Raw genomic sequence first — 25,161 nt, forward strand, 5'->3', positions numbered from 1 at the left:
ATGTACCCCTTTGAGAATCTGCTTTGTTCTAGAAAGAGGTATCTAGAGGTTGAGGAGATTCCGAAAAGATTAGACTTAACACTTGTATTTTTATTTTATTTTTTAATTTTTTTAAAGATTTATTTATGCATACAAGAACTGGGGGTACAGGGTTACAGGCCAGAGATGTGAGGGGTGAGAGGATTCACCAGAGACAGAGTGGGGAACAGAACAGGCAGATCTACTGAAATACACTGCTGAGGGGAGCAGTGGGTGAGTCAGGAGAGGTCTGCTGCGCCATGTGGGTAGCTCCCTGGCTGCCCGGGGATTGAACTCTTGGCTGCAGAGGCTGCAGATAGCTTCGTAGGTTGCATCTTAACCCTTTGGGCCACCAGGGATGCCCGACACTTGTATTTTTAAATGCTTCATTCTGCCCAACTTTTCAAGACCTGTGAGTTGATCACAGCAACCTGTCCTGAAACAGCCACCTGGGGTTCATCAGAAAACAAAGAGATTTGGGGGATCTTTGTAGACTTAAATTATTTCAGTCCTTTGTTTTGTTTTTCAGGAAGAAAGAGGTGTGAATTGCTGGGATGGACCAAAAACCTGTCATAAGTAGATGTTGCCTATTATTACTAGGCTCATAAGATTGATTGTTCCCACTCCACACCACTGTTTACTGAAGTCTCGCCTAGTGAACTGAATTGGAAGAGAAAAGAAACTTAATACTACACTGGCATATTTCTTGACCTCATCCTCTGTTCACTCAGCACTTAAAATTTACTGATAATTGAATCTAGGGTAAATGTGACCATAAACCTACTTTTCTGGTTCTGGTGTAAAATAAATTGACCCACCGCCCGTCATTTCATCAGCAACCTGTGCAACATTGTCAATTATGTATTTTACACCTACAGGTGTAATATTGCCTCCTATTCTCTATAGTCCATTCAAGGCATATTATTGACAGAGCACTGACTAAAAACAGAATGTTAGATCCCAATTCCTACTTCTACCAGTTATTAGTTTTGACCTGGGCAAGCTTCTACACCTGTTCAACAGGGAAATTAATACCTGCCCTGTTGCCTCTGCCTGTTAATGCAAGGATCAGATGACATAACAGGTGTGCAGGTGCCTGGTCAAAGTGCTATATACCTGTACATACATTTCTTTTCAAAAAAACCTCTAAAATGTCAAAATCATAGAGTATTAGAGCTGAAAGGGATCTCAAAAGGGCAATAAGCACAAATTATGAAAGATGAAGAAACTGAGACCTGATATTTAAAAGATCATCAATAAACAACCCATTGAAGAAAGCCTTTAATAAACCAGTCAAATTCAATGACTGTCTTCATCATGTGACCTTGATGAGAGGTTCTTTTTGCTCTGTGGAAACTTTTAGTCCTGAATTAGCCTATCTAAGATATTTGCAATCCAAAGAGATTGTAAGTATATGAAAGTCAAGCTCAAGGCTAGAAATTTCCAACCAAACACCTTTTTGTCTGATTTACCCACTACAGTTCTTCAGGTGGAGGCACTGGGGGGTGAGAGGGAATTACTGCTCCTGTGTCACTGACCATCTAAAATGAATTATAATCCAGAGTTGGTGAGTTTCAGCAGAATAATATGTTTTACACAATATACAATATAAGATTCATATAAGAGTCCAAAATGGACCCCACAAAATGAAGTGATTCCATAGACTTTGCGTTAAAAAAAAATTAGTAAGCACTCACTTCTTTTATTTCTAATTCTCTGCTCCCATCTGGATTTGCTAATGTACAATACTCTGTTATTTTAAGTGGAATCCACTGGCAAAATTTCTCCCAGCCATATCTCCTACCTAAATTAAACACTTAAAGGAAAAAATTAATAGGAAGAAGCAAACCCAGTCCTTCCAAACTAAGCATCAAAGCCTTGGAGTGTATCATCACCCCTCCCTTTGTCCTTACCAGTCAATTTCTGGGATCCTCCCCACTGTTGCCATAGAGACGGTGATATCACCAGCTTTGATTCTGATGTCACTCTTCAGTCCCAACAAGGGGGAGGTACATGGAAGGCTAGAGGAGGAAACAAGATCTTGAGCTGAGCAAGAACATCCCAGTATCCTCATTGATTTTTAAAGTATATTCTGGAGTCTTTTGTGGTTCACTATTGCAGTGCTGCAGAGGTAGGAAATCCCACTGAACGGATAAAACAGCCTATTTTCTGACCCTCTCTGGCTAAAAGGGGGCAATCAGTGGCAAGTGATGGGTGACTCTTAATGTTCAACCCAGCCTCTGTCTTCTGCCCAATTTAAATTTTCTGCTCATTTAAATTTTAATTTAAAATTAAATTAATTTAAATGAGCCTCTCCATCAGCACTATTACAGTTAAACCCACTACCTTTACTGATGAACTTTTCATTTGTAGATTTGACCTGCTCTTCTTGACCATCTTTTTGGGCACATGAGTAGGGGCAGTCTTACTCCCTGCTTCCCAATTTGACAGTGAGACTGGAGACTTAACACTTGCTGACTTTTCCTCTTCATTGTGTGGCTATTCTAAAAGTTCTTTTCAGTGCTCTAATAGCAAGATCAGAATGGTGTTAACTGAGACCCAATTCTTACCTACTTTCAGCCTCTCACTACAATTTCTGAAGTCTTGGCTAGAGAACAGAATTGGAGAAAGGCAGGATGTTTATACCTGTGTGGAGAAATTATCTGTACTAATGAGGCACTAGAGAATAAAGCTATTACTGTGGGAAAGTAAAAGGGAGGAGAGTCACAGGAAGTGGTGGAGATCTCTCCACAGTGAATGGTGACACTGAAAGAGACAAACAGGAGTGTGTATGCATATAGCACACACAGTCTCCTGGATCCTTGTCTAAACCAAATCAGTTGGAACTGATTTTATTTTATTTTATTTTTTAATTTTTTTTTTAAAGATTTATTTATTTATTTATACAAGCACTGGGTACAGTCAGAGGCACGGGAGGGTATGAGAATTTACCAGAGCCAGAGCAGAGAGTAGAACAGGCAGAGTGATGAAGTACACTGCTGAGGGGAGCAGCGGCGGCAGGAGAGGTCTGCGCGCCATGTGGGACCCTCGCTGGTGGCCGGGGATCAAACCGCGCTGCAGAGGCTGCGGGCAGCTTCGCAGCCCAGCGCTCAACCGCTGCGCCACCGGGGAGGCCCTGGAACAGATTTTAGCCAAATTTATTGAGTGTCTGCAGTGTGCCAAGCACTGAGAGAAAGGGAATGAGAGAGGAAAAGAGAATGGATGTGACTGTATTCTTCTTTTCTTAAACTATTTATAAAACTTTGTCGAATAAACTTCAAAACTTGATGAGATATGTACCAAATAAGTAAAAGCTTCATTTATGCTGATCATAATGTAAGCTTTTTCTAAATTTAGGAGTAAGCAATGGATACAGGATCTGTGGTCTGGGATTCAGCAACCATAGCCAAACCCCTATGCTCTTTATCCCCACCCTAGCTGCCATTCAAGACTTGCACTTCTCAATTACTAGTGAGGCAATAATCACATTGACATTTTAAAGAAATATTTTGGCCTGTTGGCCAAAGGACCCCACTATTGATCTTAGAAAAAAACATCTTCCAGGATGTCAGCCACAGAGCTGTAATATTTACAGGGTTGTATCCAATGGTTTTACTATTCCCTTTCTGGGCCTCAGTTTCTTAATCTTTAAATTGACAGTGTTAGAATAAATGGTTTTTGAAGGTCTCTTTATCTTTACATTGTATATAGTTAGTTCAAATCAACTTTGATAATTCAAAATGAGGTTACTAGCACCAGAATATTATTCACCAACTTTGAATTTAAGAAATATATTAATCCTGGGCCTCACTGGTAACGCAAGGGGTTAAGCACAGCACTATGAAGCAATCCGCAGCCTTTGCAGCACAAGTTGGATCCCCGGCTGGCCAGGGAGCAACCCACATGGCAAGGCAGACCTCTCCTGTCTCGACCGCTGCTCCCCTCAGCAGTGTATTTCAGTCAGTCTGTCTGTTCTGTTCCCCACTCTGTCTCAGGTGGGTCCTCTCACCCCAAACATCTCTGGCAAGTACCCCAGCTCTTGTATGCATAAATAATTTTTTTTTAAAAAAAGAAATGCATTCATCCACTAACTGATCCCATTAAACTTGTTAGATTTTCCTTCCCTCTTTTTCATTTCATTGTGGGATGTGTATACAGATTTGGAAGTCTGAATATCATTATAGTCAAAAAGATATTAAGTACCTCCTTATATGTGCTGTTAATCACGACAATTTAGGGAGGTGAAAGTCTAATCTTCATGGGTGCAGAAAAATATGCAGAAGACACAGAAAGTAGAATAAAAACATTAGGATATGGTTTACTGGATGACTAATAAGTGTACTTTCTTATGATGCTACTAGGTGTAAGCTTCTGAAAGAAGTACAAGAATATTTTTGAAAGGTTGATTTATTTTTTATTGTTGGGATAGGAATTACATTTATAAAGCATTGGGTAAGTATTTATACCTTGGATAAATTTCTTTTTAATTATTTCTGTATTTTTGAAGTGATTACAATTTAATTTATTTTTATTTATTTTTTACATCATTGTTCATTTTTAAACAATATTTGCTTCCCCCCACCCCTCAGGTGTAGTCCCCATAGAGTTTCCTTCACCAGTGCACCTGTGCACCATCACCTCAGTCCCCTGTAATTTTCTTTTTTTTGTGCTGTCTTTGTTTGGTTTTGGTATTAGTGTAATGCTGGCTTTGTAGAACGTATTTGGTAGTATTCCTTGTTTTTCAATATTTTGAAAGAGTTTGTGTAGGATAGGCACTAATACACTGCTGAATGTTTGGTAGAATTCATTTGTGAAGACATCTGGGCCTGGGATTTTGTTTTTGGGGAGTACTTTGATTACTGCCTCAATTTCACTGCTTGTAATTGGTCTGGTTAGATGTTCTATTTCTTCTTTGTCCAGCTTTGGATGATTATATCATTCCAGGAATTTGTCCATCTCTTCTAGGTTGTTGAATTTGTTTGCATATAAGTGATCATAGTAATCTCTGATTATTCTTTTGATTTCTACTGAGTCTGTTGTAATTTCTTCTCTTTCATTTATAATCCTATTTATATGTGTTTTCTCCCATTTTTTCTTTGTGAGCTTGGCTAGAGGTTTGTCTATTTTGTTTATTTTTTTAAGGAACCAACTTTTGGTTTCATTGATCTTTTGGGTTTTTTAAATTTCTATTTCGTTTATTTCTGCTTTGATTTTTATTATTTCTTTTCTTCTACTGGCTTTAGGGGTTTTTTGTAGTTCTTTTTCTAGCTCTTTGAGATGTGAGATTAGGTTGTTTCTTTGAGTTCTTTCTTGTTTCTTGATGTGAGCCTGTATTGCTGTATATTTTCCTCTTATTACTGCTTTTGCTGCATCCCATACATTCTGGAAAGTGTTGTCCTCCTTGACGTTCAACTCAAAGTATTTTTTAATTTCTTCTTTGATCTCATTAGTCCAGTGGTCTTCCAGTAGTGTGGATTTCAATCTCCATGAAGTGGGAGGGTTCCTTGTTTTCTTTTCATGATTTATTTCTAGTTTAATGCCTTTGTGATCAGAGAAGATAGTTGAAATGATTTTGATCTTCATGTATCTGTTGATGTTTGTCTTGTGGCCCAGTATGTGATCAATTCTGGAGAATGATACATGTGCGCTTGAGAAAAATGTGTACTTGGATTTTTTTGAGTGCAGTGTCCTATAGATGTCTGTTAAGTCCATGAGTTCTATGTCTTTATTTAGGGCTCTAGTGTCTTTATTTATTTTTTTGTCTCATTGATCTGTCCATTGATGAGAGTGGGGTGTTGAAGTCTCCCACTATATATGTATTTTCTTTAATGTCTGTTTTCAGAGCTGGTAATAACTGTCTAATATATTTTGGTGCTCCTTCATTTGGTGAGTATATGTTGATGAGTGTTATAGGTTCCTGATGTATTGTCCCCTTGATCATAATGTAGTGTCCGTCTATGTCTCTTTTTTGCTTTCTTTAATTTGAAGTCTGTTTCATCTGCTATAAGTATAGCTGTTCCTGCCTACTTTTTTGGTCCATTTGCTTGTTAGGATGGTTTTTCAAGCTTTTACTTTCAGTCTGTGCTTATCTTTTGTAGTTAAATGTGTTTCCTGGAGACAGCAGAAGGATATGTATTGTTTTTTAATCTAGCGTGCTACTCTTTGTCTTTTTTATTGATGAGTTTAATCCATTTACATTTAGAGTTAATATTGATATGTTGGCATCTGTATTTGCCATTTTGCTTGTCTTTTTTGTGATTTTATTCCTTGCTTTATCCTGTTCTTCTTGGTCATTCCTCTGTTGGTTTTGGCTTTAGGACTTCTTGTAGAATTTTTTTGGAGTGCAGGTTTAGTTGTAATGAATTTCTGGAGTTTCTGTTTACCTGAGAAGGTCCATATTTTTTCTTCATAGAGGAAGGAGAGCTTTGCAGGGTGAAGTATTCTTGGTTGGCATTTGTTGTCTTGAAGTTTGTTTAATATGTTACTCCATTCTCTTCTTGCCTGTAGTGTTTCTTTGGCGAAGTCCTAGGTTAACCTGATTGATTTTCCCTTGTAAGTTATCTGTTTCTTCCCCCTTGCCAGTTTCATTATTTATCTTTGTCTTGAACTCTTGCAAGCTTTACTATTATGTGTCTTGCTGTAGTTTTCTTTTCATTGTGGTAATTGGGTGTTCTTCTTGCTTCTTGTATGTCTATATTTGTCTCCTTTTTCATACTTGGGAAGTTTTCTTCAATTATCTCCTTGAATAATTTCTCAGATCCTTTGTCTCTTTCTTTACCTTCTGGAATGCCTTTAACTCTTATATTTCCTCTCTCCATGGAGTCTGATAATTGTCTAAGGATATTTTCATTCTTCTTCCTTTGCATTTCTTTCTCTCCTTCTCTTTTGGTTCTTTCTGTTTCTGTGTCTTCAGGAGTACTGATCTGTTCTTCCATTTCCTTAGTTCTGGGCTGAGGAAAGTCCAAGGGCTTAGTCTCCTCCAGTAATCTTTTAGTCTCCTCCTTTTATTTCCTTTCTAAGATCTCATTTTTGTTCTTCAGTTCATTGATTATTTGTCTTATCTCATACTTTTTTTTTTTAAGATTTATTTATTTTTACACAAGAACTGGGGTCTAGGCAAGATGCGTGGGAGGGTGAGAGGATTCACTGGAGACAGAGCGGGGAACAGAACAGGCAGACTGAAGAAATACACTGCTGAGTGGAGCAGTGGGTGAGACAGGAGAGGTCTGCTTTGCCATGTGGGATTCTTGCTGGCCGGCTGGGATCGAACCTGCACTGCAGAGGCTGTGGACAGCTTCACAATGCGGTGCTCAAATGCCTGCACTACCAGGGAGGCCCTCATTATACTTTTTAATCATAATGATTATTAATTCTCTATCTGACAGGCAGAGAAGTTCTTTCATATCATTGTTGTTGAGTTCTGGTAACTGATTTTCTTTTTGTGGTGAGTCCTTCTCCTGCGGGCTTGCTTGGTTATTTGTATTTTTCTTTCTCGCTGCTGTTTGCTTTCTAATTTGTTCTATGTGTTGGGACGTTGTGCCACTGGTATTGGCAGACATTGCTTTGGATTGCTCCTTCACGAGTGTCAGAAACTGTTTATCAGACTGAGACCAGCACTAGTAGGCCAAAACTCCACCAGAGTGTTGATGCTATGGCTGTGTTGCTGAACACTGTCTCTTACAGTTCCCTCCCTCCGTATTTACTCAGTTCCAGCAGGGAATCAGTTAGTTGGTGATTTTGCTCTGGTAACTAGGTGGTGCTAGAGACCTGTACTTGCAGACCTGTGCTTTTCCCCTGTAGTTCTCTGAGAAACTGAGGGGGAGGGGAGCACCTCGACACAGGGGCTATTGCTCATGCTGGGTGCTGTGTCTGTCCCGTGTTCACCCGGCTGTGCCCACAGCTGTGTGTATCTCGTGCCCTGAATTCTGCACTCTAGTTCTCAATCTCAGGGTCTCAGATCCAAAACAACGGCTGTCATCCTGTGCAGTGCCCACTGTTATGCACATCCCACATCCCAGATCCTGCACCTGGCTCTCAGTTCCTGGATGGGGTCTTGCTGCACGCCTTGTTTCTCTTCTTACCCCTGTTTGCGTGGCCCACCCCCTCTCGAGCCTGAGGGTGGTTTTGGAAACCCTGGCTTCCAACTATTAGGAAGTTGGTGATTTTGTTCTGATCAATAGATGGCACAAGAAATCTTTTCTAGTATCCTTCCAGAGCTGTGCCTTTCCCTGTGGGTCTCTGGGGAACTGAGTGGGGGTGACACAGAATGGTTCAACGGCGTGGGGTGCTGTGTCTGCCCTGTGCTGCGCGTTGTGGGGATCCCACACCCCAAATTTCATGCCCCAGGTCTCAGCTCCAAAGCCCTCAGATACGGGTCACGGCAGTAGCCCAGTTCAGTGTCCGCAGAAATGGCGCCTTTTGCACCCCACTCCTGTGCCCGTGCACCTGGTTTTTGATTACTCAGTGAGGGTCATTCACCTCAGTGGCGGTTCCCACATGTCTCCCCATGAACCTCGGTTGCAGGCACGGGGACCTGGGCAGCTGCGATCCGCATATGCTCTCCAATTGCCAAGATTTTCCACACAAGCTTACTGGCTGGCCTTGGGCTATTTGCAGGTCCCAAAGCGGAGTCCTTGCAGGTCCCAAAGCGGAGTCCTTATCTTCCTCTAATGGCCCCCAGAGCTGTTCACTCACCTCCATGGCGAGTTGAGCTGTTCACTCACCTCCACAGTTCCCATTTGCGGAGTGTGGTGCCTGCAATAGTTCCTTTCCATTCACAGTCCTGCTTGATCTGTAGTTTGTCAAACTTCAAGAAAGCCTGAATATATGGCTAACTGCCATAGAGAATTTCAGCAAGCCATTTCTTTTTGGTTCTCAGATTTTTCCATTTAAGACAGAAAAATTGAACCATCTGGAATTAAAAATAGGCAGTTTTCATATATTCATGCTTTCAGTAGATAATAATTATGCACCAACTTTTAGATATAGCTGCTATGAGAGATACCAAGGTAAGTAGATGCATCTTCCTTTTATAAAGCCCTTCTAATTAAGGAGAGCAATTGAAATACTAGATGGGATATGAAGGCTAAAACAAAATATGATGAAAACTTGGATGAGAGAGCAGATTCAACTAAGTATTTAGAAAATAAGGGGTGTAAGATTTGACTTGGGCTATAAAATAAGGGTGGGACTTGAACACTATTGGGGATTGGGTAGATAGTGCAATATTAGAGTATGATGCTCTAATTTCTTCTGTTTAAACTCTCATTGGAGGAAGTCAGAGGAGGTAGTTGATATTAATTGTGAATTCCCTTTATTTCTCTCAAGTCTTCAGAGTATTTTGAGATCCATGAATTTGGGACAGTTTTTTTTTTTTTTTTCCATTCTAGTCACTTCTGATTTCTTCTACCTGCAAGTTTGAGATTAGACTAAAAACATCGTGTTTCTTCATTTTTAAATAAACCTATATGCCAGTAATTTGAAAATGGAAAAAATAGTCATTTCAGAAATTTCGATCAGAAGTTGAAACCTTTTTTATCATCTAGGAACCATTTTCTCAGTTCACCAAAAAAGAAAAAAAGTTTAAATTGTTTTTTAATTTTGAAAGATTTAAGTTTGAATTTTTTTTTTATGCTTACCACTTACGTACTATATGTGAAAAATCTTGAGTTAAGTTAAAATCATTATTTGGTGTACTATATATGAAAAATCTTGAATAAGTTAAAATTATTATTTGGTAATTAGTAGGGTTCATATGTAAAATTACTCATTATTTGTTTTTTTCATTGCAGATTCCTTACATTACATGGCAGGAGGGGTGGGTAAACTTAGGGATAGTAAAGACAGCAACAAATTAATCAAGACCTTTTCTCATATCAGCACCTTTCATCAAGAGTAAGTGATCACATAACTTCCTTTTTATACTTAATTTGTATACTTGATTTTTAATTGTGATGTATAGTTTAAAAATAAATTAGTAGATCTTACTGGTTTTGTCATGTTTTATTAGATGTAATTCATTAAGATGAAATATAAACTGGAGAGTAAGAGACATGTTTGTAGCTCTCACTCACACTGCCCAGGACAACCTGGTTCCAGATATTCTCATTCTTTGATCAAGTAATAATGCCTCTCATTCCTTTCTTCATGGTAATGATTCAATTATAAGAATATTGATATAAAATAGCTCCTCAGAGATAATATAGGGTTTAGTGTCAGAGATCTAAACCACCTTTTTGTTAGGGTGAAAAAAAAAGATATCTACTAAGATTAGAAAATCTCAGAGAATGGGTTTTAAAGAAAAGAATGGATAACTGTCTTTCTGGAGGTGGCCAGTCTTTTTCAGAGGATCTCTCCAGGCAAATCCAGGGCCAGAGATTTTCATTTCTAGAATCACATTAGTATCATGCAGGGAGCCTTTAAGAAATTCAGTGACAAATGCAGCGCTCCTGCCCACCAGTGACTGTGCAGATGCTTCCCTTTTTCTTTCTCCTTTCGCTAATAAACTTGTCCTTTTAAAATGTTAAAAAAAAAATGGAAAGGAAAGAAAAATAAATTCAGTGCCTAAGTTTCCTCAACTCAAAACCATTGAAATAATGGTTGGGGAGGGTTATATCTCAAATTCAGTATTCTTAAACAGTTCTCTATGCGATTCTGTAATCTAATCAATATGGAGAACCCTTCGCTCACCAAAGGTATCTATTATATTACAGCATCAGGAAAAGTAAAAGAAACTTTCCCTCAGTTGTCTGAGGGATACAAACCCTTATGGGAGCAAAGAACAAGTTGCTATTGAATAATCATATATTTTCTTTTTAATAATAAAAATATAAATCCATTTATAAAGAAGTTTATTTCATATGTGTAAACTGCATCTAATTTGTGTTGGTTTTATTGTGTTGGTTATATTGTGTGTGGTTTTATTGTGTTGGTTTTATTGTGTTGGTTTTATCTGCCCCCACCACAGTGCAAAGTGCTTTAAAAGAAATATTTCCGATTGATCAGACATTAACCCCCTCATATGTGCCACTTATTTCAAGTAATTCTTATGAATTACAATTTTGCTCTGAAAAGTTAGGCTAAACTTTCAAACCTTGCTAAAAATTTTAAATCAGTATTTTGTTGCCATCAAAATATGAATATATGTCTGTTTCACAAGAGTTTTAGATATATTGGAGAGGAAAAGCTGCCCATCATATTCCACCTTACTTATTGAGAAGTATTCATTTAGACAAAGTTAATAATGAAAGAAGGGACACTGCAGAGTGGAAGCCTGATAATGCAAGTCTGGCATGGAAAAAGAAGGCAAAGAGAAACTTTTCATACTTGAAGATGACCCGTGGCCAAATAGCATGATGATTAGCCATGTTTCCAAGATTGTGAAAGAGAGTACAATGCTGTGGGAAGTTCATGAGACTAAGACCAAAGACCAAAGGAGTATGTGGGGGGGCTATGACGCTCAGTTGTGAGTTCAGGCAATGAAACAGCAAGTATAAGCAATTCTTTCAAGACAAAATGGCTACAAATGAGAGCAGAGAGAAGTAGCAGCTAGAGGGAAGCTTGGAGTAGAAGAAGACCATTATTTTTTTCTTAAACTTTTTATTATTTTATATATTGTTTAGATCATTCTTCATTTTTATACAATGTATGCTTTCTCGTCTCAGGTATAGTCTCCATGAAATTCCCACCACATTTCACCCGTGCACCATCATCATAGTCCCTTGTGCTCTCCTCATCCCTGTTTTGATCCTACTCCCTCCTCTCTCCCTGCAGAATGTCTCTGGTTTATAGTTGTCTGTTGATTTTGATATTTACTTTAAAATAATTCCTTTTTTTTTCCAGATCCCTTATTTGGTTCCCCTACATTCCTCCTATAAGTGAAACCATTCAATATTTTTCTTTTTCTTTCTGGTTTATTTCACTGATTATGATCCCTTCCAGCTCCATCCATGTTTCTGTGAGTGGCATGAGTTTAACTTCTTTGATTGCTGAGTAATATTCCATTGTGTGTATATATGCCACATAGAAGAAGACAATTATAATAACTCTCAGCTTTCTGACTTGGAAGACCAAGGAGAGATGGTGGTGTCATTACAGAGAATAGGGACTAGAGCAAGAGGGTGATAGAAGAATCATCATTGAGAAGGGCATCTCTACGTCCATGGACAAAGGCCCACTGGATGGTGCATGTGCCTCCTCTCATCTGCTATTCTGAAGTTTGTCTGAGCCATGGAGACTGAGAATTCCCCTAGCATCCTTGGCTAATTGGAGGAGGTTTTGCTCTTAAGAAGAGCTACTAGACTTATTGCTAATGTAATTAAATCAGTGTTCTAAAAATTAATTAAATGCCACATATTAAGAAAACAAGTTGGTGGGGCAAGAATAGGCAAGGGAGAAGTAAATTAATTTTCTTTTAATTATGTTGATATTTGAGTGTCTACTGAAAATCCAAAATGTGGAAGGTCTGTCAAGCAAAGACACAAAGAGCAGGGGCAGGTTATTTATGGCTACTTAGGTTGGTTCCTGAGCTAATTGATATAAAGCGCCTCTAGTTTATACCAGGTGCTGGCTTTGGCACTGGAGAGGTATATAAGAAACCCTCCTGCAGTTGAGAACCAAGGATGATGATATCTAGAGTTATGTGGGTATGAAGTTCTCTGTTGAAAGTATTGTACCTCTTACCTTATTTCTTCTTACTTATGTATGGCTCGTCCTTTTGATGACCCTTTTTAATTTTTTTTTTCTACTACCAGATGTCGGAGAGGGTTGACTGGCTACAAAGCCAAAATGGAGTGTGCAAAGTTGATGTCTATTCACCCGGAGACGGCCAACCCCAGGACTGGAAAATGGTGAGTGTCAATCTCCTTATAAATACTGGGGTAGGGAGTCTCCCTAGTGGCCTAGCAGTTAAATGCTATCACCACCATGAACTGAGTTTGATTCTGGCCAGGGTGCTAACTAACATATGGTACAGCAGATCTCCTGTCTCACCTGCTGCTCCCCTTTGTAGTGTATTTCAGTAAATATGCCTGTTCTGCTCCCCCACTCTGTCTCTGGTGCATCCTCTCACCCCCTGTACCTCTGGCCAACACCCCAGTTCTACGCAAAAATAAAAAAAATACTGGGTTAGGAATATCTGGAGTGCCTTTAAGAGTGGCCTTATTCTCTCTGCCACCATCATTCACCTCTTATTTTTGAAGCTGGAATTCTTGGTGGGAATGTTACAGGGCAACCCCAATATAAAATGGGTTACCTGACTGTAGGTCCTCATCAGTGTGCTTAAAGGGGACTTAAACTGCAGGCACACACAAAAGGTTAATCAAAGGTTTATTTACAAGGAAAGGGGAAATGAGGAAATGAACAAGGGAGAGAAAAAGAGGGAGATAAATTCTTAAATGCATCCTACCCATTCTGCTGACCTGGAATCCTAAATGACCCGCTGAGACCAATCACTGCCTGGCCAAGAGAGAGAGCCAAGAGGGAGAGACCCCACTCACATGGCCGGTTATATTCACAAAGGAGAAAACAGCTGCTTAACTCCACCCTCAGGTCCTCCCAACCCCCTTTGGGGATCATGGGATTTGTAGTTCCCAGTGTCTTGATGAAGTGGGGGTGGAGTCCACAAAGTCTGTATGGAGTTTGCTCAGGACATCCATTCCCCCTAACAAGAGGACTGGGGGAAACTCCTTTAGAACAAAACTCCTTTAGAACAAAAAAAAAAAATTCCCATCTATAATTCTTTTGGGAAAAAGCATATAATATGGTATTTTGTAAGAGAAATATGCTATAATTAATGAAAAATCTATATATCATAGCTTTAAATTTTGTTTAATTTCCAAACATAAAGGAATTTAGTTTCAAACAGGAATGTTTCCAAAGTTTATAAAAGATATTTTCTGAAATGTGGAATGCCTCAAAATTCTCAAGCTGTAAATTCTCATCTAAGTAATATTGCCATTCTGTCTTCATTCAATAAACATTTATTAAATCCTTAGTATAGGTACGATAAATCAAGGTCCAGTCAGAAGAAGAAAAGCACACAGTAATATTTTATTTTTTTAACATTCTTTTTTAATTTTATATATTTTTTACATCATTTTTCATTTTTGCACAATGTATGCATTTTCATCTTGGTTATATTCCCCATACAATTCCCACCCTCCTTATTTTCACCCTACTTCCTCCTCCTCTCCCCATGCCCCTGGAGTGTGTCTCTGGTTTATAGTTGCTTGTTGATTTTGATTTTTACTTTATTATAATTAATCTTTTTCCTGGTCCCTTATTTAGGTTTTCTAAATTCCTGCTATGAGCAAGACCATCTGGTATTTTTCTTTTTCTTTCTGGCTTATTTCGCTGAGTATGATCCCTTCCAGCTCCATCCATGTTGCTGCAAATTGCACGAGTTTATCTTTTTTGATTGCTGAGTAATTTTCCATTGTGTATATGTACCACATCTTCTTGATCAGATCACCTGTTTTTGGGCATTTGGGTTTTTCCATAGCTTAGCTATTATAAATAGTGCTGCTATAAACATAGGGGTGCAGGTGCCCTTTGGAATTAATGTTTCTGTGTCCTTTGGGTAAATACCTAGGAGTGGAATTGCTGGATCATATGGAAGCTCCATCTTTAGCAGATTGAGGAATCTCCACACAGCTTTCCATAGTGGTTGGACCAGTTTGCACTCCCTCGCCAACATTTGTTGTAGCTAGTTTTTTTAATATGTGCCATTCTCACTGGTGTAAGATGGCATCTCATTATAGTTTTGATTGGCATTTCCCTGATTACAAGTGATGCTGAACATTTTTTCATAGGGCTGTTGGCCATTTGCATTTCCTCTTTGGAGAAGTTCCTTTTTAGTTCTTCTGCCCATTTTTTGACTGGATTCTTTACTTTGTTTTTGTTGAGTCTCTTCAGCTCTTTGTAGATTTTTTGTGATTAGTCCTTTATCATTACTTTTGTGTGCAAAAATTTTCTCCCAGTGGGTGGGGTGTCTCTTTGTTTTGGTTACTGTCTCTTTTGCTGTACAGCAGCTCTTTAATTTGATGTAGTCCCAGCTATTTATCTTTGCATTTGCTATCACTGCTTTGGGTGATGAGTCTTTAAAGAAGTTGCTGAGGTATATGTCATGCAGTGTTTCGCCTATATTTCCTTCTATATATTTGGTGGTTTCAGGTCTTATGTCTAGTTCTTTAATCCATTTTGAGTTGATTTTTGTGTATGGTGTGAGGTAGTGGTCAAGCTTCTTTCTTTTGCATGTAGCGACCCAGTTTTCCCAGCACCATTTATTGAACAAACTTTCTTTGCTCCATTACATATTCTTTGCTCCTTTGTCAAAGATTAGTTAACTGTAAATCTGTGGGTTTATTTCTGGATTTTCCATTCAGTTCCATTGGTCTGTGTGTCTGTTCTTGTTCCAATACTGTGCAGTTTGATTATTATGGCTTTGTAGTATAGTTTGAAATCTGAGAGTGTGATGCCTCTATTCCTCTCCTTTTTTTTTCAGGAGAGCTTTGGCTATTCGGGGTTTTTGGTGGCTCCATATGAATTTCATGAATATTTGTTCTATTTTTTTGAAGAATGTCATTGAAATTTTTATTGGCATAGCATTTAATCTGTAAATTGCTTTTGATAGGATAGCCATTTTGATAATGTTAATTCTTCCAATCCATGAGCAGGGGATGTCTTTCCATTTCGTTGTGTCTTCTTCTATTTCTTTTAACAGTATTTTATAGTTTTCTCTATATAGGTCCTTTACCTCTTTTGTTAGGTTTATTCCCAAGTATTTGACTTTTTTTTTGTTTCAATAATAAAAGGGGTGGTTTTCTTGATTTCTTCTTCTTCAGATTGATTGTTTGTATATAGAAGGCTACTGATTTTTGTGTGTTGATTTTGTATCCTGCTATTTTACTAAACTGATTGATTAATTAGTTTTTCTGTGGAGGTTTTGGGTTTCTCTATGTATATTATCATATCATTTGTGAATAGTGATAGTTTGACTTCTTCCTTCCCTATTTGGATCCCTTGTATGTCTTTCTCTTGTATTATTGCTCTGGCTAGGACTTCCAGTATTATGTTGAAAAGCAGTGGTGAGAGTGGACATCCTTGTCTTGTTCCAGATCTTAAAGGAAATGCCTTCAGGTTTTCACCATTGAGAATGATACTGGCTATGGGTTTGTCATATATGGCTTTTATGATGTTGAGGTATGTTTCTTGTATCCTGAGAATTTCAAGGGCCTTTATCATAAACACCAGTAATATTTTAAAAGAATTAATATTTAGTGTTAAACTTTTAAATGAATATTAATAATTTTAAATTAAAATATTAAAATTATTCCTATTAAAATAATTTAGCAAGAGTTTACTAGATTAACTACTGACAGATTTGCAAAAAAAAAAAAAAAAAGAGGGCCTCCCCGGTGGCGCAGCGGTTGAGCGCTGGGTTGCGAAGATGCCCGCAGCCTCTTCAGCGCCAGTTCGATCCCTAGCTGCTCCCCGGCCACCGGAGGAGGGTCCCACATGGCACGCAGACCTCTCCTGCCGCCTGCTGCTCCCCTCAGCAGTGTACTTCGGTCCTCTGCCTGCTCTGCTCCCCGCTCTGGCTCTGGTGAATTCTCTCACCCTCCTATGCTTCTGACTGTACCCAGTGCATGTATAAAAAAATAAAAATAAATCTAAAAAAAAAAAAAAGACTCTAAGAGTTCCAGAAGTAATAAATACAAATAACAGCTACTAAATCAGGCTGAGAAAGAGTGAAAGGGAATAGGAAAACTCCCCAAATCTCCCTCTCCCTCAGCCGTGCTGCTTCAGATCTCTTTGGAGAGAGACTGTGACAGGATCACACAGCCTGCTGACACCAAAGACGCCTATTTTAGATTCAGAACTGGATTTAATTCCTAGCCCCTGTTATGCAGTAGCCGTGAGATGCTAGCTTGTTTATCTCACTACTCTAAGCTTCCTGTGAAAGTGGAAGAGTAATACCTAACTTAAAGGGTGTCCATGAGGAGTAAATGAAATAATGTTCTTAAAACATTTAGCACTGTGCCTGGCAAAAGCATTGAGCAAGTTGGAGCTACTAAGTATATGACATATGGCAATTCAAATACCAAGTTATTCATTAACGATGGGAAACGCTGTGGTCATTTTCCACATCCCTCCAATAGTAACATGGATGCCTTACATTTGATAGTAACTAGGATACCTTATATACAACCTTATTTTAACCTATGTTCAAGTGATTATAGATTACAATATGTAATATGTACATGTAGTTAGCAGTTAGTGTCCACCAAAGGAATCTGTATCACTCAAAACTAATAAATAGTCCACAGATGTTAACTCCTCAGCTATAAATCTGATTAACTTAGGTGATGTTGAGTTGGAAGCCATTTAGTTTATCAAGATTGGGCGGTATAGCCTGGCAAAGTGATTAATTATGTACAATTGTTCTTGGATCTTCTAATTTTTAGCAAACTAGATGTCTGATAAAAGACCTGAATAAAACTGATAAACCATAGAAAACAGTAATTATTATCACCACAAGAAAAATCTGATTCCATGCAAATGCTAACCCTGCTATGTAGCAAATGGCTGTCAGATCTCAGGATAGATGTTCCATGTGATACAGGGTGGTAGCCTAAAGCATGGCCTGGAGTCAGACTCCCTCTTTGGAATTCCTGCTCCAGCACAATTAGCTGTATAACCTCAGATAATTGACTGATTTAATCTCTCACAGTTCTTCAATTTCCTCCTTTGAAAAATGTGGATAATAACACAGCCAGCAGTTAAGTGTACTCTGAGAATATTAAATGTGCTAATCAAGTTGGAAATACTTGAAACAGTACCTGATTCATAGTAAGCACTTAAATACTACTGTGATTATGGTGATGGAGCAGTTAAGGCTTGAGAGAGGTGATCTTTGAGGTTGTCCTGAATATCCCCTATCTTTACTTATTATAGTCGGATGAATCCTTGTCTGTTTTTAAGGATGCCTCAACTGATCCTATCAGAGTGCTCAGCTGGCTCCGCAGAGACCTGGAAAAAAGTACAGCAGGATTCCAGGATGTTCGTTTCAAGCCTGGAGAGTCATCACTAGGTGGGGAAGAGACCAGCTCAGGAGATCCTCGCAAGACATTCACTATGGACTATTACAACACCACCAACAAGGGCAATCCGGGGAGACTGCATTTTGAAATGAGTCACAGAGAGAATCCACCCCAGGCCCAAGATGCGAATCGTTCAGTAGACGAAGTTTCCTTCTATGCCAACCGCCTCACAAATCTAGTCATAGCCATGGCACGCAAGGAGATCAACGAGAAGATAGATGGCTCTGAAAACAAATGCATCCATCAATCACTGTACATGGGAGATGACCCCCCACCCGCCAAGAGCCTGAGTAAGGTGGCATCAGACCTAGTCAATGAGACCGTCTCTACATGTTCCAAGGCTGTTGCCGATGCTGATAAATCTCCTGGCTCTGGTGACAGAGCCTCGGGGTCATTACGGAGTCCCCCAAATCTGAGATACAAGACCACTTTGAAGATGAAAGAGAGCACCAAGGAAGGCAAGGGTCCAGATGATAAACCTTCTTCTAAAAAGTCTTTTTTCTACAAGGAAGTATTTGAATCGCGTAATGCCGGTGATGCCAGAGAGGGTGGAAGGTCAGCCTTACCTGCAGAGAGGAAGATATTCAGAGGGTGTGAAAGGCCTGATGACTTTACTACTTCTGTTAGTAAAGGGATCATGACCTATGCCAACAGTGTGGTGTCTGATATGATGGTCTCCATCATGAAAACGCTGAAGATCCAAGTGAAGGACACAACCATTGCCACCCTCTTGCTTAAGAAGGTGGTGATGAAGCACGCAAAGGAGGTAGTCTCAGATCTCATCGACTCCTTCATGAAGAACCTCCACAATGTCACAGGGACACTCATGACCAATACAGACTTTGTTTCTGCTGTGAAAAGAAGTCTTTTCTGTCATGGAAGCCAGAAGGCGACAGATATCATGGACGCCATGCTGGGTAAGCTGTACTCTGTGATGTTTGTTAAGAAACCTGACGAAATGAAAAACAAGGACAAGTATGAAAGTTATTCCCTTGTCTCCATGAAAGGAATGGGAGACCCTAAAAGCAGAAACGTAAACTTTGCAACAATGAAATCTGAAGGTAAATGGGGGGGGAAAGTGTGTATCCCTGTCTGCAAGCCAGAGAAAGAGAAGAGTTGTATTGAAACTGTAGGTGAACACCTTATCAAAGAGGGACTGACCATGTGGCATAAGAGTCAGCAAAGAGAAGGAATGTCTCCAGATTTCCAGGGTGCCCCATTGGCAACTCCCAACAAACAGTATAAACCTGCACCAGACATTCCACTGGGAGTTCCCCTGGATACTTGCAACCTCAGCCCTCCTATGCAACACCCAGAGAAACTTGAGAACTTTATGTGTGATTCAGACTCCTGGGCCAAGGACCTGATCGTGTCCGCCTTACTTCTCATTCAGTACCACCTGGCCCAGGGAGGAAGCATGGATGCACAGAGTTTCCTTGAAGCTGCCAACAACAACCACTTTCCCCCCAAGTCCCCTTTAGTGTCTGAAAACTTCAGCGGTAAATCTCCTCATGTAGGAGACGACCAAGCATCAGCGGAAAAGAAGGATCTAATGAGTGGTTTTTTCAACCTTATCCGGAATTTACTCAGTGAGACCATTTTCAAGAATGACTGTAGCTCTGATAAGAGTTCAGAACAGCCAGTTAAGGAAGATAGGCAACAGTGTGAAAGATCTGTAACCCCCTCGCCCATAAAACTATATGAAGGTGATGAGGCTGGTGGTACCCTTGCTGGGTTAACCAAGGTAGTCGCCAACCAGCTGGAGGGTCACATGAATGGACAAATGGTAGAACATCTGATGGACTCAGTGATGAAATTGTGTCTCATTATTGCCAAGTCCTGTGATCCCTTGGCAGAGCTGGGAGATGATAAGTGTGGGGATGTCAGCAGGCCACCTTCAGCCCTACCAGATAATTTATATGAATGTTTACCAGGCAAGGGCACAGGGACAGCAGAAGCGCTCTTGCAGAATGCCTATCAAGCTATCCATAACGAATTGAGAGGTATATCAGGACAGCCCCCTGAAGGGTGTGCAGTCCCCAAAGTGATTGTCAGCAATCACAACCTAACTGACACAGTCCAGAACAAGCAACTCCAAGCTGTACTTCAATGGGTAGCTGCCTCTGAGCTCAACGTCCCTATTTTGTACTTTGCTGGTGACGACGAAGGAATCCAGGAGAAGGTAAGGAAGTAGAGTCAGAGGAATTTGGAAAGATTTATTAAGAGTTAATTAGGGCTTCAAGTTCTAAAGATAGTTCCAAGAAAGGTAGAATGGGGTCGGTAGGAATATGAAGATCCTGCCTCTTGGCAGGACAATGGTTAAAGGGATATTAGATTTTTTCCAATAAGAAGTACATCACAAGGGGAAAAAAGAGGTATAAATCTCATTTTTCTCTTTTATTTTCTGCATGTTTTGGTGGGAATGCACAGATGAGGAACCTCTAAGAGATTTGGTGAAAGAATCAGTTAAGTCTGGGCTTTAGAATGAATTTTTTTTTTATTAGATAATAAATTTTATTGTTATATTCCCCATACAATTGCAGCGCCCCCATTCTGACCCCAATCCCTCCCCTCCCGCCCCTGCCCCCCTAAAAGTGTCTCTGGTTCATAGTTTTTTGTTGATTTTGATTTTCACTTTCTTATAGTTATTCATTTTCCTGGTCCCTTATTTAAGTTTTCTAGATAGAATGAATTTTGGATAGTACAGTAGCACCCAAAGAATGAGAAGGAGCTGCTTGCTGGGAACATCCAGAATGTGTTGTGAGGGATACATACATAGTAACTAGCAGAGGGACTATATTCAAACAGCTTTAGACTGATAAAAAGTGGAAAAAGAAGCATATAACATACTCTGTCTCATGAGTATATTATATGAAACAGGCTTTTGTTCTGCTAACCATCCTTTAAGTCAAGCCCATCATACATAACACGCCGTACTTTCTGGTTCTAGATAGTTCTGAATTATAATGCCTGTGATATACTTGTCTAAAATAGGGACAGTAAGCTTGCAGTCCTTCTCCAGGCAACACACATACAAGTTCCCATATATCTTTGCTCACTATAAAAGATAATCATTATAATTTGTTAATGGAAAAGAGTAGAAAGAATGGGCAACGGTACACCCAGACTTCAACTAATGAGTAGAGTTGCATTGAACAAAAGTATATTTTTAAAAACAGTTGGATGAAATATGTACAACAAAGAAACTACTTAAAAACTATCAGAATTTTTTTTTTTTTGGAAAGAGATTTAATTAACATATATAAATGTTCCATGCTGATGCAGATGGTTGAGCCCAGTAACAGTGGTATGTCCATGAACCCAATTCCTTTAAACAGATTTGTAGCCATTTTTGAATAAGCAGTGTATTGCATAGTTCAAAATCAAAAGGTGGCACAATGAAAAATAAGGACTTTTTTTTAATCATCCTTATCTCTCATCCCATGGCCCTCCCTGGAGAAAACCATTCTAATCAATTTCTTGTTGTCCTACCAGAACTACATGTACATGCAGTTACTTATATGCATGTATCTTTTTTAAAAGTTATATATGGTAATACTACAAATAATGTATTTCTGTATATATACACCTTCCAATTCTAGCTATATCCCTATGGAAGTTATGTGCGTGTGCGTGTGTGTGTATATATATCAATACATCCAATATTTGTTACACTGAGCAATGTTATATACACAGATCAAATGTGTCTGCATGTGCTGAATACCTAGGAAAAGAATTTTAAAGTCACATTTGCTATCGATTTCTGAGTTGTCTTTCAAAGAACTTACACCAATTTACATGCATATTAAAAAAACACAGGAGTGCCTATTTGCCATACTTTAACAAGCAGTAAATGCCAAACTTGTGATCTTCGCCAAATGTTGGCCTCCTTTGCATTTTGTCTTAAAAGTGAGAGTGAATGTGTTTATGAATGATTGTGTTTATGAATGGGATCAGTAGGAATATGAAGATCCTTTTTGATTTTCCTTTTTCATGAATGATTTTTTTTATAACTTCTGCCCTGTTTCTGTTGGGTTGTCTTTTTCTTATTAATTTGTTAAATTTATATACATACATGTAAGGAAATCAGTCTTTATGATATTAAATATATACTTTTTGTTATTGGTCTTTTGGTTGGCACTTTTGTTTTGTTTTGCCATACAGAATTTTTTAAATGTTTATGTAGTCAAGTCTAAAACACTTTTTCTTTTATATTTCTTGGATTTTGTGCCACATTGTGGCAAATTCTGTTAACAGAACTTTCCCATGTTTTCTCTTTTTATGTTTACTTACATCTTACTTACACATCTTACTTTACATCTTACTTACACCACTTTTTATTAAGTGGTTTACTTACACCACTTTTATGTTTATTTACATCTTAAATATTAAGTTATTTAAATATTTAAGAGACATTTAAATCTGATCCATTTTGAATGAATTTTTATATAAGGCATGAGGTAGGATGCAATCTGTCTTTTCCAGATAAATATGTCTCTGGTTCTTTTTCTGAACTTTCTCTTCTATTCCAGTGAATTCTTCTGTTCTTACTATTTTAATACCATACTATTTTAATTCTACAATTCTATAATGTTTTAATATCTGATAAGACTAGACACCCTATATCTTTATCTCAGAATTTTCCAGCATACATTTCTAGTTTCTGCCCCCAGCCACAGACAGTGAATGTGCTGTTTTCTGTTATCGTAGATTGCCTTTCTTCCCAACATTTTATGTAAGTCATAACATATGCAATTTTTCACTTAACATAAAGTTTTTGAGGTTTATCCATGTTGTAATATGTATCAGTGTTCAGTTTCTTGTATTGATGGAAAGTATTTCATAATATGAGTATATACTACCTTTTGTTTATCCATTCACCAGTTAATAGACGTTTGGATTGCTTCCAGTCTTTGCTACTATGAATAACGCTACTGTGAACATTCACTTACATATATTTTCATTTCTCTTGGGTAACAAGGAGTGGAATTGCTGCACCTTATGGTAACTATGATTTTTTAAAAACCTGTTCTCCAAAATGACTCTACAATTTTACATTCCCAGCAACAAAGTATGTGTTTGGATTTCAGTTTCTCCACATCCTTCCCAAAATTATTCTTGGTTTTATTATTGCTATTATTAGTGATCCTCTTTGTGAATCAATGTGCCAACCATACATTAAAATATCTAAGGATATTGAATATCTTTACATACTCATTAGCCATCCATATGTTTTCTTTGGTGAGTTTTCGCTATAAGTCATTTACCAATATTTTGACAGGATTGATTTTTTTCTTGTTATAAAGTTAAAACAATTCTTTATACATTCTGGCTACAGGTCCTTTGTCATATATATGATTTGCAAAAAACTTCTCTCAATCTGTGAGTTGTCTTTTTACTTAGTATGGAGTCTTTCAAAGGACAAAGTTTTGAGTGATAACATCTAATTTATCATTGTTTGCTTTGCTTGCTTATGTTGTTGATGACATAACTAAAAATCTTTGCCTAGCTCAGTGGTTCTCAACTTGAGGCAGTTTTGCCCCCAAGAGACATTTGGCAATGTCTAGAGATATATTTTGTCATCTCAACCGGGAGCAGGCTTGTTACTGGAGTGTAGTGCTGAGAGGCCTCTTCTGCTACTAACCATGTGGTAGTGTATGGAAGGCCCCATGGCAGAGATTCAGTTCATAAGGTTGGTGGAGCCAGATTGCAATACTGACTTATCCAGAAGTCATAAAGATGTTATCCTTTGTTTTCTTCTAAATGTTTGCTAATTTCAAACCATTTCGAATTCATTTTTTGTGTATGACATGAGGCAGATGTCATTTTAATATTTGTTTTATTTATTTTATCTTTCCTTCCTGCATTTTTTGGTATTCCATTTTATCTACCAACTTTCTTCTGTCGAATGGGTCAGGATGTCCTCTCAACATCTCATTTGAGTGCTTACTGGCTCAGTTGCCCAAAGTCTATGTGGTCTCTCTGCTCTAGGCGGGCTGGCCCTCTCAGCCCTCTGTGGGATGTTCTGCCCTTCACTGCTGCCTCCTCTCCTTTCCACAGCTACTTCAGCTCTCTGCTGCCGCGGTGGAGAAGGGCCGCAGCGTCGGGGAGGTGCTGCAGTCGGTGCTGCGCTACGAGAAGGAGCGACAGCTGGACGAGGCGGTGGGCAACGTCACGCGGCTGCAGCTGCTGGACTGGCTGATGTTGAACCTGTGACCGGCTCCACCTGCCACTTTCCCTCCCCCTGTGGCCCGCCTTCTTTCTCACCTCCACAGCCCCCACCCCAACTCCATATTCTCACAGAGCCCTCACATTATCTACCTAGCACTCTCGTCAAAGAAAGATCATCGTATGCTACTCATTGGATTTTGCAGATTTTCCTGTCCATGCAAGCAAGGACGAAAAATTAAAAAATTACAATTAAAGGGCCCCAGGTGTTTGGTTTCCTTGGCTCAAAGGGACATGACAGTAAAGAAATCTCAGGAATGAAAAATAATCATCCCTCCTTCAGGTGTTGCAGAAGCAAAACAGTGCCAGGCTGAGAGGCCTGTCAAAGACCATCAGCCTGTTCCCTGCATATTCCCCCCAACTTGTAGCTCCCCTCCTCTACAGTGTGCCCACAAACGAGCCACATATATCAAAAGTCATTTCAGCCTTTTATCATCATGCAACAGGAAATGTTTTCTAATATCCAGCCTAAATCATTTGGATTATGATATTCCTGTTCCCTCTGTAGAGCTAGAGAACTACCATCCACCTTAGCTCTATCCACGGTTAAAGATAGTTGGTGTCAAAAAGGTTCAGAACACCTGCATCCCTGTGCACCTACTGTCTGTAGAACCCGGGACAAGACACCTGTTAAGATACTGCTGACTTGTCGCCCCACTTAAGAAACATTTTCTGTTGTTAATTCTTTTCCTTCTGGAAACTTTTTGTTCCTCTGGGGTTCTATACCTCTTGCATGTGCTGCTCAATTCTGTCAACCCCATATTTATTTTTCCTAGAACTTTCTCTTGAACCTCTTATTCTAATGCTAATCATC

General features: G+C 39.0%; 1 protein-coding gene across 2 annotated transcripts; it reads left to right on the plus strand.

Moving 5' to 3' along the window:
* The first annotated feature begins 1,990 nt into the window (after positions 1–1,990).
* Positions 1,991–24,569, plus strand: AKAP3 (A-kinase anchoring protein 3). 2 transcript variants are annotated; one of them, XM_037514513.2, is made up of 5 exons: positions 1,991–2,149; positions 9,810–9,912; positions 12,771–12,866; positions 17,974–20,301; positions 24,180–24,569. In XM_037514513.2, the coding sequence occupies exons 3-5, from the start codon at positions 12,771–12,773 to the stop codon at positions 24,333–24,335; spliced, it is 2,580 nt and encodes an 859-aa protein (XP_037370410.1). In that variant the 5' UTR covers positions 1,991–2,149; positions 9,810–9,912; the 3' UTR covers positions 24,336–24,569. The 2 variants fall into 2 exon arrangements, with proteins under 2 accessions (XP_037370410.1, XP_037370411.1); XM_037514514.2 differs by having other exon boundaries at positions 18,001–20,301.
* The last annotated feature ends 592 nt before the right edge of the window (positions 24,570–25,161 follow it).

Source organism: Talpa occidentalis, unplaced genomic scaffold, assembly GCF_014898055.3.
Source record: "Talpa occidentalis isolate TD23 unplaced genomic scaffold, MPIMG_talOcc4v2.1 talOcc4.16, whole genome shotgun sequence".
Classification (NCBI taxonomy): domain Eukaryota; kingdom Metazoa; phylum Chordata; class Mammalia; order Eulipotyphla; family Talpidae; genus Talpa; species Talpa occidentalis.

Coding starts and splice junctions, on each gene's coding strand:
- AKAP3 (XM_037514513.2), top strand. CDS start 12,771: ATGTCGGAGAGGGTTGACTGGCTACAAAGCCAAAATGGAGTGTGCAAA. Junction 12,867..17,973: donor AACCCCAGGACTGGAAAATG/GTGAGTGTCAAT, acceptor TACTTATTATAG/TCGGATGAATCCTTGTCTGT. Junction 20,302..24,179: donor ACGAAGGAATCCAGGAGAAG/GTAAGGAAGTAG, acceptor TCCTTTCCACAG/CTACTTCAGCTCTCTGCTGC.